This window comes from Canis lupus, chromosome 36 (assembly GCF_048164855.1).
Source record: "Canis lupus baileyi chromosome 36, mCanLup2.hap1, whole genome shotgun sequence".
Classification (NCBI taxonomy): Eukaryota; Metazoa; Chordata; class Mammalia; order Carnivora; family Canidae; genus Canis; species Canis lupus.
This window is the reverse complement of record NC_132873.1, coordinates 24325866-24341179: the sequence shown is the minus strand read 5'-3', so window position 1 is coordinate 24341179 and position 15314 is coordinate 24325866. Positions and strand designations below refer to the sequence as shown.

The window sequence follows — 15314 nt, the reverse complement described above, 5'->3', positions numbered from 1 at the left end:
GCACATTCTCCCATTTACAATTTCCCATTTCCCACTACAATTTCACCACACCCTTACACCTTCCTCCTTGAATATTGTAGGCTAAGTCCTGTCACAGCTTTGTCCACAATCATGCAGCAGTTAGACACCTATAAGCATATATACAGATTTTTCATTGATGGTTGGGATTGTAACCATAAACATTTCACTGAAACTTGCTTTTTTTAAACCATACCTGATACTGCTTAACCATATTTATTATTTTTAATAGCTTTATATTATTCCATAGTAGGGATATAACAAAATGACACTCAAATTGTCTCCAGTTTTTTTCTTTCCCACTATCAAAAAATGCAATCATCAAAGTGCCTGGTTGGCTCAGCTGATAGGACATGAAACTCTTGATCTCAGTGTTATAAGTTCGAGCCCCACATTGGATGTAGATATTAGTTAAAAATAAAATGCAATAAGCATTTTGGCATATATGTCACTGCTTTTCTGAAGGACTAATATTCAACTTACAGTTGCCAGGAAAGTATACCAGCCAGCAGTAATATCCTTAGACCTGTGCCCCATACCAGAAGGCAATTGCTCTGGTCCTCCTTCAGTTGTGTTCCTCCCCATGGGGCAAGGAATTCATGGGCCGACAGGGATGTGCCCAGTTGTAATCCATAACCTTCTATTAGACTTGGGGGTATAGCTCAGTGGTAGAACATTTGACTGCATAACCTTCTATTAGACTATTTTCATATCCAAGATGCTGAAATTCCCTACTCAAAAGTCTTGATCCTAATAGCAGGGTTACATAGGTTATTTTCCTAGGTCCATCCTCTTGAGGTAACTTATGCCACCACTGCAAACACCTATAGGCCTGAGTGTATCCAAGGGGCTGAGTGTATAAACAGAGCTTGGCCATGCAGGCTAGGGTGTCCATATGTGTATTCAAGACTCCTCTCAGTGAAGAATCAGGCTTAGGGTAGGAAGAAACTGCAGTGAGTCATGAGCCCTAGATTGAAGATGGGAGGCTACCTTCCCTGTGCTATTATGGTCTGACTCAGAACTCCAAGGAGGGCAATAATTTTACATATGAACCAGTTCTTCTAGATTGTCTTGAAGGCATATTTGTCAAGTATCATGATAGAACATACTTTACTTACTGGTTATTTAGCTTGTTTTTTTCCCCTCACTTTTAGGTATTTAAACATCTGGTAAAAAGCCTCCATTTATACTCTTGCTCAAGATCTGAGAATATTAGAGGTAGGCCTATTAGGTGGTATCTATTTTGATTAGTTCTGATTGGTAGGTATCTGTGCCAATATTGGCTCTTAAATATTTCAAATATCACCCTTGCTTAACTGTAATTTTATTTCTACAGAATTGGTTCCCCAAAGTAAGATTGCTTGGTGAAAGGGTATGTGTAATTCTAATTTTAATGGATATTATCATATCCTATACTTTATCATTCACACTTAATGTCCCTAAAGTTGGGATGCATCTTATAATCAAAGAGAAGAAAGTATTGAATTATTGTTTAATTGGTAGTCTTTTCTTTGTTTGAGAAAATAATGGTACATTTTTGTATAGACTGAATGTTTGTATCTCTCCAAAATACATATGTTGCAGCCTAATCCCCAATGTGATGGTGTTAGGAAGTGGTGCCTTTGGGAGGTGACTAGGTCATGTGGGTGGAGCTGTCAAAAGAGACCCCTGAGAGCTCTCCTACCTCTTCCACCATGTGAGGATACAGAGAAGATGGCTGTCTATGAAACAGAAAACAGGCTATTACCAGACACCTAATTTTATGGCACCTTTTCTTGCAATTCCCTGCTCTAAAACTGAGAAATAAAGGTTTGTTGTCCAAGCCACCCAGTCTATGCTATTTTTGTTATAGCAGCCTAAATGGAGGAGACAATCTTACAATTACCATCTTAGATTTGATAAAATACAGTATTGTACTAGCAATTCCCATACCCACTATCACTGTAGGAGAATTTCTGTTTTTTGGCTTGCACTATATGGTATCACTATTTAAAAAAAAAAAATTTTGTCAATATTCTGAGTAAAAAACAATACACCACTTGCTTTAACTTGGATTTCCCTGATTACTAGTGATATTGAGATTTAAAAATATATACTTATTAAATACTTAACTTCTTTTTTGTGAATTATTGATTTATATTACCTTTCCTATTTTATTTTTTTTCCTTTCCTATTTTAAATTGTGTTTTCTTGCTTTTATGATCAATTTATAAAAGTTTTGATTATATTATAGATGTTAAACTTTTATCTGTGCATTCTATTGTAAATAGAAGTTGCACAGGTGAGAAATGAAATACAAGGGAATGGGTGGTGATTCACCCTCAGATTTCCTACAGTGTGTAGTTGGCTTTTTTCTTTTATTTTTTTTAAAGATTTAATTTATTTATTCATGAGAGAGAGAGAGAGAGAGAGAGGCAGAGACACAGGCAGAGGGAGAAGCAAGCTCCACACAGGAAGCCCGACGTGGGACTCAATCCCGGGTCTCCAGGATCACGCCCTGGGCTGAAGGCAGCGCTAAACTGCTGAGCCACCCAGGCTGCCCTGCCTGGAGTTGGCTTTGATCTCAAGCTAGGCATTCTTTGACATTTCCCCTCTGGCTTCCCAGGGAAAATCAGGAATTCTACAGGCATTATGGGGGATGTGATCAGGGAAATCCCAATAACTAATGAAACCAGAGGCCTTGGATCCCTACATCTCCCTGCCAAGATTAGACAGGGAGAAACAGAATCCAACAATATATAAAAAGGATTGTACACCATTACCAAGTGAGATTTATCCCAGGCATCCAAATTGATCAACATAAAAAAATCAATGTAATATATCATATTAATAGAATAAAGGGCAAAGGACAAAACCACATGGTTGGTCATCTCAAAAGATGTAGAAAAGCATTTGGCAAAATCCAACCCCCTGTCATAATTTAAAAAATTCAACAAACTAGAAATAGAAGGAAACTTCCTCAAATTGATAAGGGGCATCTGTGAAAAATCCACAACTAATATCATAATTAATAATGGAAGACTGAAAAAAAATAATGGAAGACTGGATTCTTATCCCCTAAATTCAGGAACAATATAATGATGTCCACTCTCACCACTTCTATTCAACATTATATTGGTGCTTCTAGCCAGTGCAATTAGGCAAGAAAAAGTAATAAAAAGTGTCCAGATTGAAAAAGAGGAAGTGAACCATCTCCATTTTCAGATGACATGATATTATATATAGAAAATCCTAAGGAATCCATTAAATAAATGAGTTCAGCAAGGTTATAGGATAAAAGATCAAGTTTTAGAAATCAACTGTATTTCTATACATTAGCAATGAAAAATCTGAAAATGAGTTAAGAAAACAATTCCCCTAACAATAGCAGCAAATGGTATAAAATACTTAAGAATAAATTTAACAAAAGAATTGTAAAATCTGCAGTGAAAACTACCAAACATTGCCAAAAGACAGACGTAAATAACTGGAAAGACATTCCATGTTCATGGACCAGAAAAGTTAATATAGTAAATTTGGCAATACTCCTCAAATTGACTTACAGATTCTAGATGTAAGACCTATACCAATAAATCTTTTTTTTTTAAAGATTTTTTTATTTTAGAGAGAGAGAGTGTGTGTGTGAGTGGGGTGGGGGCAGAGGGAGAGAGAGAGAATCTCAAGCAGACTTCATGCTGAGCAGAGCCCAATGCAGGGCTCCATCTCAAGACCATGAAATCAGGACCTGAACCGAAACTGAGAGTCAGATACTTAATGGACTATATTCTTTACCTATAAAACCCTTAAAAGAAAACATAAGAATAGATCTTTAAACTTTGAATTAGGCTGTGGTTTTCTTTAGATATGACACCAAAAGAACAACTTTGGTGTCTCAAAGGACACTATCAAGAAAGTGAAAAAAACGGGGATTCCTGAGTGGCTCAGTGGTTTAGTGCCTGCCTTTGGCTCAGGGCGTGATCCTGGAGTCCTGGGATCGAGTCCCACGTTGGGCTCCCGGCACAGAGCCTGCTTCTCCCTCCTCCTGTGTCTCTGTCTCTCTCTCTCTCTCTCTATCATAAATAAATAAATAAATCTTAAAAAAAAAAAAAGTAAAAAAACCAACCAGTGGAATGAGAGAAAATATTTGCAAATCCTGTATCTGATAAGGGACTTGTATCCAGGATATGTAAAGAACTTTTACAACTCAACAATAAAAAAAACGACAACTTTAAAATGGGCAAAGGATTGAACAGACATTTCTCCAAAGATTTACAAATAACCAATAAGCACAAGGAATGCTCAACATCCTTAGTCATGAACCAGAAATGCAAATCAAACCACAATGAGATAACACTTCACATCCACTAGGATGGCCATAATAAAAGTAAATGGGGAATAAGAAGTATTGGCAAGGATATGGAGATATCAAAACTCTCATATATTGCTGATTGGAATGTTTCGCAGTTGCTGTGAAATATTTTGGCAGTTCCTCAAAATATAAATCTAGAGTTACCCAGCAACGTCAGAAATTTCACTTCTGGGTCTATACATAAGAAAACTGAAACACAAAAATCTGTATACAAATGTTCATAGCAGCATTATTCATATAGCTCAAAAACAGAAACAATTCAAATGTCATCAGTATATCCATAACAAGTAGTATTTGGCTATAAAAAGGAATGAAGTAAGGATACATGCAAAAACATGGATAAACCTTGAAAACTTCATGCTAAGAAGCCAGTCACAAGACCATATATTGTATTATTTCATTTTTAATTTATTTTTATTTTTATTTTTTATTTATGATAGTCGCACAGAGAGAGAGAGAGAGAGAGGCAGAGACACAGGCAGAGGGAGAAGCAGGCTCCATGCAGCGGGAGCCTGACGTGGGACTCGATCCCGGGTCTCCAGGATCGCGCCCTGGGCCAAAGGCAGGCGCTAAACTGCTGCGCCACCCTGGGACCCCCTATATTATTTAATTTTTAAAGGAATGTCCAGAACAGACAAATTCATAAAGATAGGAAGTAGATAAACGGTTGCAAGGGAAGAGGAGAAGGAGGGAAATGGGGAATGACTGTTAATGGATATGGGGTTTCTTTTTTGGGTGGTGCAAATTTACCGGAATTAGATAATGATGCTGGTTATGTAACATTTTGAAATCACTAAAAACTATTGAATGTTATACCTTAGAAGGGTGGATTTTATGGTATATCAGTTATATTTCAATAAAGCTGCTACTGGAAAAAAAAAAGTGGCTGCTGGTTTGGGACCACGGACTATAGTTTACCAACCCTCTGTTGCATATGAGTATTTCCAGTCATAGAAGACATAGTATTGAGAAAAAAAAAAGGTTAAGAAAAGAAAAATTGGCATTAGCAGTTTGTTTTCTTCCCAAAATAGATAGCACAGTAGGATTATGAACTCTAGAGTCACTTGACTAGGTTTGAATACCAGATCTGCCACTGGTTACTGTGTATTTTGGCAAGTACTAATAAATAACATCTACCTTGTAGGGTCGTTGCAAGGATGAAATGGGTTGATACATGTAAAGCACTCACAACAGTGCCTGGCACACAATAAGCATGCAGTGAGTATAGGCAATTTTTATTCTTCCCTCCAATTGAAAAAATTGCTTGACTAATTCAATAAGATGATTTTTATTTAGTGTTCTAGCCACAACCAACAGCTTAATAAGAACATCTTCTGTTCCCGATCCAGGTCACTATCAGATCATGAGGCTGGCAGCAAGAAAAATGAGGATGGATCATTAATATACAGTAGAAAATATTTCTTATCTCTATGAAATATTGTTAGAAAAATATGTTCTTATCTCTAGAAATATTGTTAGTACCCTGAAAGCTTTTCTTTTTCCATATCTAAAATATATTGTGGGAAATTAATTAGTTTTCTCAATCTAATTTCTAGTGTCAGCTGTGACATTACAAAGCCAACTCCCAGATGGTACCAACTGAACCCTTTATCAGCTTTGTTAGCACTGATGCCAAAATGAAACTGGCCCAGCAGCCGAATCAAAATTTACATGCTAATGGATAGACCCTTGTGAATGAAGTTAAGTGGAAAATCAATCATTAGGTAACATTCTTCTAACAAAATTTTCATAGATTTTAAGTAATGATGAAATAGCAAGGGGTAAACTCAAGACTGAAAAGCCAAGTAAAATAGAAGCGTGGCATGGACTTAGAAATGGGGAAATCACTTCTAAAAAAAGAAATTCAAAAGGGAACTGTAAACCCAAATTAGCTTTCTATCTTTTTAGTTAAAAAATTAAGATTTTCAGGAAAAGTGAATATTTTAAGGCAAATTTACTTTCACTTAAGAAAGCAAGACAGGATCCCAATGATTTTAGTCTTTTGTCTTCCAGGGAAGGCCCACTGGGAAGTAGTCAGTCTGTCATTGTTATCCCTAAGATGTTTGTCTGACCCACACACTCCTTTTGTTCATTCTGCAGCTCTTAACCATCTGTCATGTTTTCTGGAGTGCCTCAGAAACACATTTAGGTTAAACCATATGGTCCTAAAACCTGTCATTGTATTATAATCAAGGTCTGGTTGGGGTTTTCACTTGGTTTTTGTTTGTTTGAGCAGAAATGTACTTGATCATTCTTACTTCTTTAAAAGCTTCACTCTAATCCTGGAACCAAACTTCAGTCTGATAATAAATCGGCTCTGAGGCTGCATCTACTTAAACCACCTGAGTAAAGGATACTTGGAAATGGTCAAATTTTCTCATCGATTTTGCTCCAATACTATGTTAAACTTTGAGCCATTTGTCATGTTAGCCTCCTCAGTTTTTAGTTCCTCACCTCCAGTGCTTTTTCCTTCAGTCACCCACTCCTTTACTTTGTCAACATCAGAGGGGCACCACCTCTGCAAGCTTGACCTTGGGCACCCCATATTTCGCTCACCCACTGTGGTGCTACAACTCAGCAACTCTTCCAGCTTGCCAAGACCTTCAGTGCAGTAACTATTTCACTTTTTCACACTCACCTCCCTTTTGTAACAACCAGACAAACGATGAAACAAGCCACTGCGCCCTTTGCACCATGGACCTCACTCAGCAATGAAAGGGACCCTCACAACAGCTTGGGTGGGGTTTCCATCAATTCCCTAGGACTGCTGTAGCCAATTAGCATGAATTTAGTGGCTTTAAAAAGAGGAATTTGAGGACGCCTGGGTGGCTCAGCGGTTGGGCATCTGCCTTCAGCTCAGGACATGATCCTTGAGGCCTGAGATCGAGTCCCATATCAGGTTCCCTGCAGGGAGCCTGCTTCTCCCTCTGCCTGTGTCTCTGCCTCTCTGTTTCTCATGAATAAATAAACAAAATCTTAAAAAAAAAACAAACAAAAAACAAAACAAAACAAAAAACCCAACCCATTTTAGAATCCATGATCTACATGGTCACGTCTGTTTAAAGCACCATAGTTCCATAGCTCCCCTTGGACCTACCTGGCAAAGCTCTATCCCTGTTGAAATTCCACCATTTGCTTACTCTATGCCTACCCCAAACAGCTGATGAAAAAACCCACCAGAATGACGAGGATCATTTAACTTAATGGTCATAAGATTCAGATGTACTAAGCCGTACTCAGCAATCCTCCTTTTTTGCTCTAAAATGTTCCTTCCAAAATTACCGTCCCATTGCTTCTCAAACTGTCTTCCTGCTCTCCCGCAGACTCTCCCTCAGCATCAATATGATAAAGTATCTCCTATCTTAAAAAACAAATACTCTCTCTAGTTTCCAGAGCTGCCTCTTCTTTTTGTCTCCAGCTTCTCTGCTTTCTTTCTGTCCTCTCATCCTATCCCCTGGATTATTGTCCCCACCAATCTGATACATCTGCTCTTGCAAAGGTCACTAATAAATTTTGCGTAAGCTAAATCCAGTGTCACTCTATTATACCTTATTTGACCTCCCAGAAGCTATTGAGACAGTAGATATGACTGAAACTCCTTTTTCCATAAAATTCTCTCCCAGGTTTCAGAGATCCCTTGTTCTCTTATGTTTCCTCCTTCCTCACTGGCCACTCCTTCTTGATGGTCGCTGCTAAGTCCTCTCCTCTTCCTGACCTCTAAATGTTGGTGTGTCCATGACTCAGCACTCTTGTCTCTCTACTACTCCTAAGGAAAGCTCCCATGGTCATCTAGAATTTCATATGACCTCAGCCCCTGCCTCTCTGCCAAACTCTATTTACTTGACATCAAACCATCAGCAAGTTCAGCCAACTCTACTTTCAAGGATACTCCAAGATGGCCAAATTCTCTCCATTTCCCTTGTTGCCACACCAATGCAAGCCACCATGTTTACTTGTCTATACTACTGCAGTGGCCACTGAACTAGTCAGTGGGGTTCCTTTCTTACCTTCCTACAGCAGCCAGGGTGATCTTTTAAAAATGAAATAGGACCACAGCCATCTTTCTGTTTAAAAATCTCCAGTGGATTTTTTATCACATTCAGAATAAAATAGAAACTACTGCTTCTGGCTCATAAAATTTAATAAGGTCTGACCTCAGATTGATCTCTGATCTCTACAAGTCTCCAGCCATGCTGCCCCCATATCTGTTCCTGGAACATGCCAAGCTCATTTCTGCCTTTGGGTGTTGGCACTGACTGTTCCCTCTCCTCTGATCTTTATATGGTTGGCAACTTCTTGTCATTAAGATCTGAGCTTAGATTTTGTAATTCTTAGGAAATCCAATGGTAAGAAATAGGAGTTGTTCAAGTTCTCAAACTTGTTGTGTGCTTTCAACTGAATATAAACATGGGTAAGTTTTTTGTACTCTAAGTACTGCTTCAACATTTTTACTTTTGAAAATTATAAACTTCTTCTAGAATTTAAGCTTACTTATTAAATTGTCACTGGTCTATGTGATGGCAGCCACAAAGATTTAAAAAACAGTACCTAGAAATTGTGTCTGCCAGTGCCCAGAGAACCACGTGAGACAATAAGGCTTTGTTGCCAAATCTTGCTATGTGACTGTGGGCCAAGTGCCTCATCTTTGTGAACTGGGTTCCCCCACCCGTGATGTAGATACAATCCTCCCCTGGTTAAGGAGAGGAATGTATATCTGCATATGTGCATTTGTGTGTTTAATAACAGAAGAATTAAGTGTTTGTCTCAAGTCTGTGCAGTATTTTTTCCCTTTTCCACTCACCTGCATGTGATCTTTTCTGGCAAAACACACAATCAGGGACCATTCTTGGTCATTGCTTCTGAAATTCTTTTTCTTAAGCTCTTTATTGGGGGATACACATTAGAGCCTGTTTAGGCAATCCCTGTGAAAATAGATTTAAAAATATGGCTGGCTTCACAGATAATAAATCGATGAAAAAATGATTCTGAAACAAGAGGCGAGGAGGCAGATGAACAGTGAGGTCGGGGAGCGCAGCACTGAGGGTGGGGTAGTCTTATGCTGGGCTTGGTGAGACATTGGGTATCCCTGGCCTAGTAAATATTAGTACAGTAAATGCTAGTAGCAAACCCTCCCACCCACCAGCCACTGGGCCAGTTGCAAATGCTCACGTTTCCAACCACCCCCTGGAGTGCTTGAAAAATTAAAGAAGGGCACAGCCATTATCTTTGCTGCTTCGTATTTTACAGCAAATGTATCTTTTGTATGAAATTTGCTAGAGACAATTCATATAGCACTTTTACCCACAATATTTTTATGTTAATAGCCTTTTAGCTTAATGCCTTTGTGCCTTGCAAGCTAATTCTGGAACACATTAAGTGTGTTAAGCAAGGGATAGATATATGGGGATCTAATGCTACTGAATGGAATTAGAAGGATCCTTTGAAAAGCAGTTTGGAGACACAGGGCCCCACATCAGTGTTCAACAATATAACTACTGCCATGGAGGCTATTATCTCCTTTCTCCTTCCTTCCGAGAACACAAGTGAAATTTGAAGATCCCTATATTTTTCTTGAATTTAGGAAGTAAACCCAAAAGTAAACAATTTCCTTAGCAAAGAAAGAAGCAAGCAAGAAGTTATCCTGGGAGGATGCTACAGTGTCTGGAAGGACATTGTGATAGATCCAGTGTGATAAACTGCTTCCTAAATAGTTGCCAGTGATTCCTGCCTCCTGGTAGTCACACCCTATCCCCTTGAATATGGAACAAATCGAGTGACTTCCTTCTTACAAATAAAATATGGGAAAATGATAGAATGGCACTTCAATATTCAGTTTAAAAGCTGTCATTTCTGTCTTGCACTTTCTCTTTCTGGCTTTTCTCAGCCTGCTATGCTAGCTCTCGTCAGGTAAGTTGCCATGTTGTGAGCTGCCCTTTTCTGGAACGGCCCACTTGGCATGGAAGTGAAGGCAGCTAACAGCCATCAAGGAACTAAAGCCCTCAGTCCAACAACCCAAATCTACCAAAAACCCATGAAGAATCTGCCAACAACCATGAGTGGGCTTAGAAATGGATCTTCCCCCAGCTAACACCACGATTACAGCCCACAGCCCTGAGACAGAAGACCCAATACAACCATGCCTGGACTCCTGACTCTCAGCAACTGTGAGATAATAAACATTTGTTGTTTTAAGCCACTAAGCTTCTGGGTAATTTGTTACATGATGGTGGATAACTAATGTGGCCACTTCGCTCTAAAGTACCAAAAGTGCCCCCCTGTGGTATGATTCAAGCTTTATAGTCTTCAAGAATGAAAAGCACCCACATTTGTCTATTTGAATAAGGAGTGAGACACTGCAAAGTGCAAAACCTCCATGAACATCTCTAGCAGGAAAAAAAAAAAAACCCAACAACCATAAAACATTATTTCCAGGATGTCACACACAAAAAAGCATATAGGCACAGGTTGTGCATTCACATCAGCAGTTATACACATTTGAGCAAATTATATCATTTCTCTGTGATTCCATTTCATGAAAAAGATGGTGATGGAGTTGGGCTAGCATCCTATGACACTGTGCTTTGAGGAACTCAGGAGGTCCCTACTCTGAAAGTCTTTCTCGTCAGCCGGAAATAGTGCTACTGGGAATTTGTTCCTTAATGCTTCTAGGGATTGTCCCTGAAATTATTATTAATGGGAGAAATTTTGAATGGTAAGACAGAGGAAATTGTATAGCTACTTCTAAGAATATTGCAGAGAGGTGGGGCATTGTGTTGTTGTAAAGCAGCTGAAGGGTAGTAGTGGCAGCCACAAAAAGAAGTGGGGTTGATTTCACAATTCTAAGGACCTATTAGATGTCCTGCTTTCTGATACATGTGATCTACACAGTCACATTTCCCCTCCCACCATGATTGCTAGGGAGCTGGAGCAGACAAATGTTCAGTCACAGCCTCTGTATTAAATTTTCTGGTTCCCATATTTATATTCTTTTTCCCTGTTCTTGTTTTTCTACTTCTAGTTTATCCTGTGTCCTTTGTTGCAGGCCAGCTCAGATCCGTTACAGAAAAAACTGGAGGCATAAATGATTATAATATATAAAAACATATGAATTTGATTGGCCCCACCCCCAATTGTGATGTCACAAACAGAAATAGCAAATCCGGACATTTTCTTCTATCTTGATTATTGATTTTCAAAATTTAAGGGTCAATTTGCCTTTGGTGAAGACAAAGATTTAAATTCGCAGAATAATTGGTAAAATTGCATAAAGTGGAAAAACTAAAGACAAACACAAACTGCAACAATATCTGTACCGTTTTTATTTGTAAAAATAACCATCTGAATGCATTTCCATAGTATATTACAGTTAAGTACTTCATTACATTATTAGCATTCAGTAGTTGAAAAAGTATTAAACTGTGCTTGAAAAGATTCAGATTGGTTCAAAGTCATTCACTGAACTAAAAGTCATTTTCCTCATTTTTACAGTCATGACATTTACCAGAGTCATTCAACTCCAATTTACATAAGAAAACATTACAGACAAAATCCCACTGAAAGCATCAAACAGTATTTTATGCTGTTACAAATATGTTATGCAAAATAGAACACTGGCACCAGGTTTGTATCATCGTGCTTTGCAAAGATATATTGCACATGCTAAAGCATAAAATATGTAGACAAAACTACCAAACAAAAGATATTTGCATTGAATTTTTAGATCACTGCATAAGAAACGCATAGAATTACATTTTTACACACACTCAGATTGTCACTATCTTAAAACGCTTTTCCCCTACAACATTGACCTATGGTTTGTAAGAAGAAAGCATTTTAGCACTGCAAAATTAAACATAATTCCTATAGAAAACTTCGGCATTTTCATTTTCATTTCAAAGCAGGTATAGGGGAAATGGAAAAAAAGACACTTTATACATTCAAAGAAAGGCTGAAATGAAAACTCACTGGTATTATATTGCTCTGATAACACTCAAATGAAAAAAATACAAAACATTTCACAGAACATTTTCAGAATATACAGATATAAAAAGGCACTCTAACTTCATATTACAAGACAAAAAAAAAAAAAAGGGATGAGCTCTTCAACCAACGCAACAGATAAGCAAACCAAGTTGCTTGACAGTACAGAGAATAACTAGTGCAGCAAATCCATTTGATGTTCTTTTTCTAATTTAATAATAAAATAAAAAATGAAGCAGCTGTTTACTGCCTAAAGTACCAAAACATACTATGGTGCCCTTTTAGTAGTGATAAAGAGAAATCCCCTGAGCTTTTTACTGTAGAATCATAGCAGGTTTTAGGCAATTTGGAGATAGCAACGTATTTCCCAAGGACAGGCGGACACGGCGAACAGGTAAGTGCAGGGCAACTTGATCACTGTGGCTCTGCTTAAAATACAGACTAAAAATAACACTGGAAAAGCGCTAGACCACGAAGACTCAGTTAAAAGCACAACATGTATTTTTGTTTTTCTTAGAGAGCTACACTGCAAATCTAGTTTTATTTCTAAGAGATGTACTTAAAACACACAGAACTCCTAGTTTTTGACGTCATTTCCTAAAGAACAAAATGTGGTCTTGGGGAATGGACAGACAGACAGAGAGAAGGGTTTGATGCAGTGAACCATCACAGCGAGTGTGACTTCATTCTGTTCCTTTGTCCTCCTCCTTTCTAGCTGTGAGACAGTGGGGTAAAGTCAAAATGCAGCTACATGGAGAGAAACGTCCCATGGCCGGCACTGCTTTGCTGCAATCCTCCTTGTTCTTGTGCTACTCTATGGGAAAAATGTGAAGGCTGCTTCACCAGTAAGAGTGGGCCTCTCATTTCCTGCTTTGAAAGCCAATGGAGCAAGATTTCCATTCACTTCTAGAAAAAGACACCACAGTATAGCGTGCTTTTTTTTTTTTTTTTTTAGCGTTGGATCTCCCTTACTTTCAGTGTTTTGGTAAAGAGAAGGTTGTTATTGCTCATTAGCAATTTATCTACTTAAAAAAAAATTCATCTTCTCTAAACAAACAAAAAAGACAGAGGAAGGAGGGGAACACAACACCAAGAATCCAAAAAACAATGTTGGTGGTGTCAAAAACTTCCAGTGAAATTATGACCATTCGATTAAGTCCTTTGAACAAGTTCTCATTTGTGAAGAACCCAAGGTGAGTTTTTAATTAAACTGGGATATTCAAAGAGTAAGAGTAAAGTCTTTTACAGTTAGATGAAAAATATAATACAGCATGTGTATTTGATCCAGATATGATAGCACACGGTTTTAAAAATATCTCCCATACGCTATAAAAGAGAATTTCCAGGGCAAACATGGAACTGATGATTAAATGTCAGAGTCCTGACAACATGTTTCTCTCCTGTTTCTTCCTCAAGTGTAAAGTAGCACTCGGGCTGGTGATTTGTACTTCTTCGCCTGGTACATGTGCTCACACACTGACATCATTTCCCAGTAGGTTATTGGGACCACATGAGATCTTCAGTGCGTTCAGAATAATTTCCATACATTTCTTTGGGCCTCCTTTGTGTGTACGATCCACCACACACCTCTGTTGTCACCTCGCAGAAGAGCCTAAGGGCTGCGACGTCTCCTAAGCTGGCAAGGCCACAGACTGGGGCCGAGCGGTGGAGTTGACCCCTCTCCACCCGACGTGGAAGGACCTGAGGGTCAGCTGGAACCCTCAGCGGTAGAAGTGCCGGGCTTGGCCCCAGGACCGCCGGCTAGTCCAGCCAGGGTCCTGTGTGTTTTTCTGCTTTTTTGTTATTCCCAGTAAGACACACAGCAATTAAAACAGAGAACAAACAATGGATGTTTCCTCGGCATTTGTTTCATTTCAAATAAATATAAACACATTTACATCAAAAGTATATGAACATTTTCTCTAGTTTGGCAAAAAAATAAGCCTTGGTCAACACGTCATCAGTTACAAATGTTACGCCATCAACTAGAAATCTGTGTCGTAAGAAATATAACAAGACCGTTACACAAAAAGATTACATTTTAACTCCATAGAAAAGCTACTTCAGTTCTCACTTCCATTTTGAAGGAAAACATTTTAAATTCTTCCATTTTAGACTGAAGCATTTTGGTCCTCATGTATAGCTGGTTGATGAACTACAGACATATATATATGTATATATATATGTGTGCGTGTGTATGTGCATAACGTTTAGAGTCTCATTCTTCTTTTTGTACAGCTATTCCAGGTGCAGAACGGGGTCCATTTGACCTAGAAGCTTTGGCAGAGGGAGCAGACACAGTATTCACTATGTTGATTTGATCATCAAGCAACCATCAATTGGCTTTAATTTCCACATCACCCATGTCTACCTTCTGTTTCGCACCTTGTTTCCTTCTGTAGTCACACTTCCACTCACTTGGCATGACCTTGGCTGAGAAGCTCATTTAACACTTTACTACTGATAATGCTGTGGGTTCTGATGGTTCTAAGAAGTTAGCATCCTGATTTAAGGATGAATTAACAAATAAATAAATAAAGGGTAGTCTCATATTAAATTTGCATATGTCTCAGAGTTCTGGCACAATACAACTTTTCACCTGAAACTTTATTAGCTAGATTCGGATTCAATTGGCCAGGTGATAATTAGTCCTAGGCTTGTTAAAAGGCGCTCTCGTTGCCATATTTGTGTTAAGCGAAGAAAGCAACTTCAATTTCCAGTGACTTTTTCCCTTCATGTGGCAACTTTAATAAAATCCTTGGAAAGAAGTTCTGGATATTTAAGTGCTTACTACAGAGAAGATATGAATCATTGGACTCCCTTAAAAAGATTACTACAGGCATCATTTCTGAAGATGAACACATTAACCTTTGGCTTCTAGTGAGGAAGTAAACATCAAAGTGAGAAGAGGTCTGAGGCGACACCTATCCCCCCTTGCCCTCCCCTCCCAGGGGACACGAATGTCACA

The 15314-nt window shown here is 38.5% G+C and overlaps 1 protein-coding gene across 14 annotated transcripts in view; it reads right to left on the bottom strand.

Annotated features, from left to right (window-relative positions):
- Positions 1–15314, bottom strand: part of ANKRD44 (ankyrin repeat domain 44) — a 361909-nt gene that overhangs the window by 34833 nt on the left and 311762 nt on the right. For 3 of the 14 annotated variants that reach the window (XR_012025051.1, XR_012025052.1, XR_012025056.1), the window contains 2 exons: positions 9168–9288; positions 5639–5735 (listed from right to left, as the gene is read on the bottom strand). The exons of 8 other annotated variants lie outside the window; for them this stretch is intronic. Coding sequence is in view for 2 of the 6 variants with exons in the window: in XM_072813238.1 (XP_072669339.1) it covers positions 14565–14623 (59 nt within the window). In the remaining 4 variants the exon portion in view is untranslated. Of the gene's footprint in view, positions 1–5638; positions 5736–9167; positions 9352–11662; positions 14624–15314 lie in introns of those variants that run through there. 3 more of the 14 variants (XM_072813238.1, XM_072813240.1, XR_012025050.1) reach the window with 2 other exon arrangements.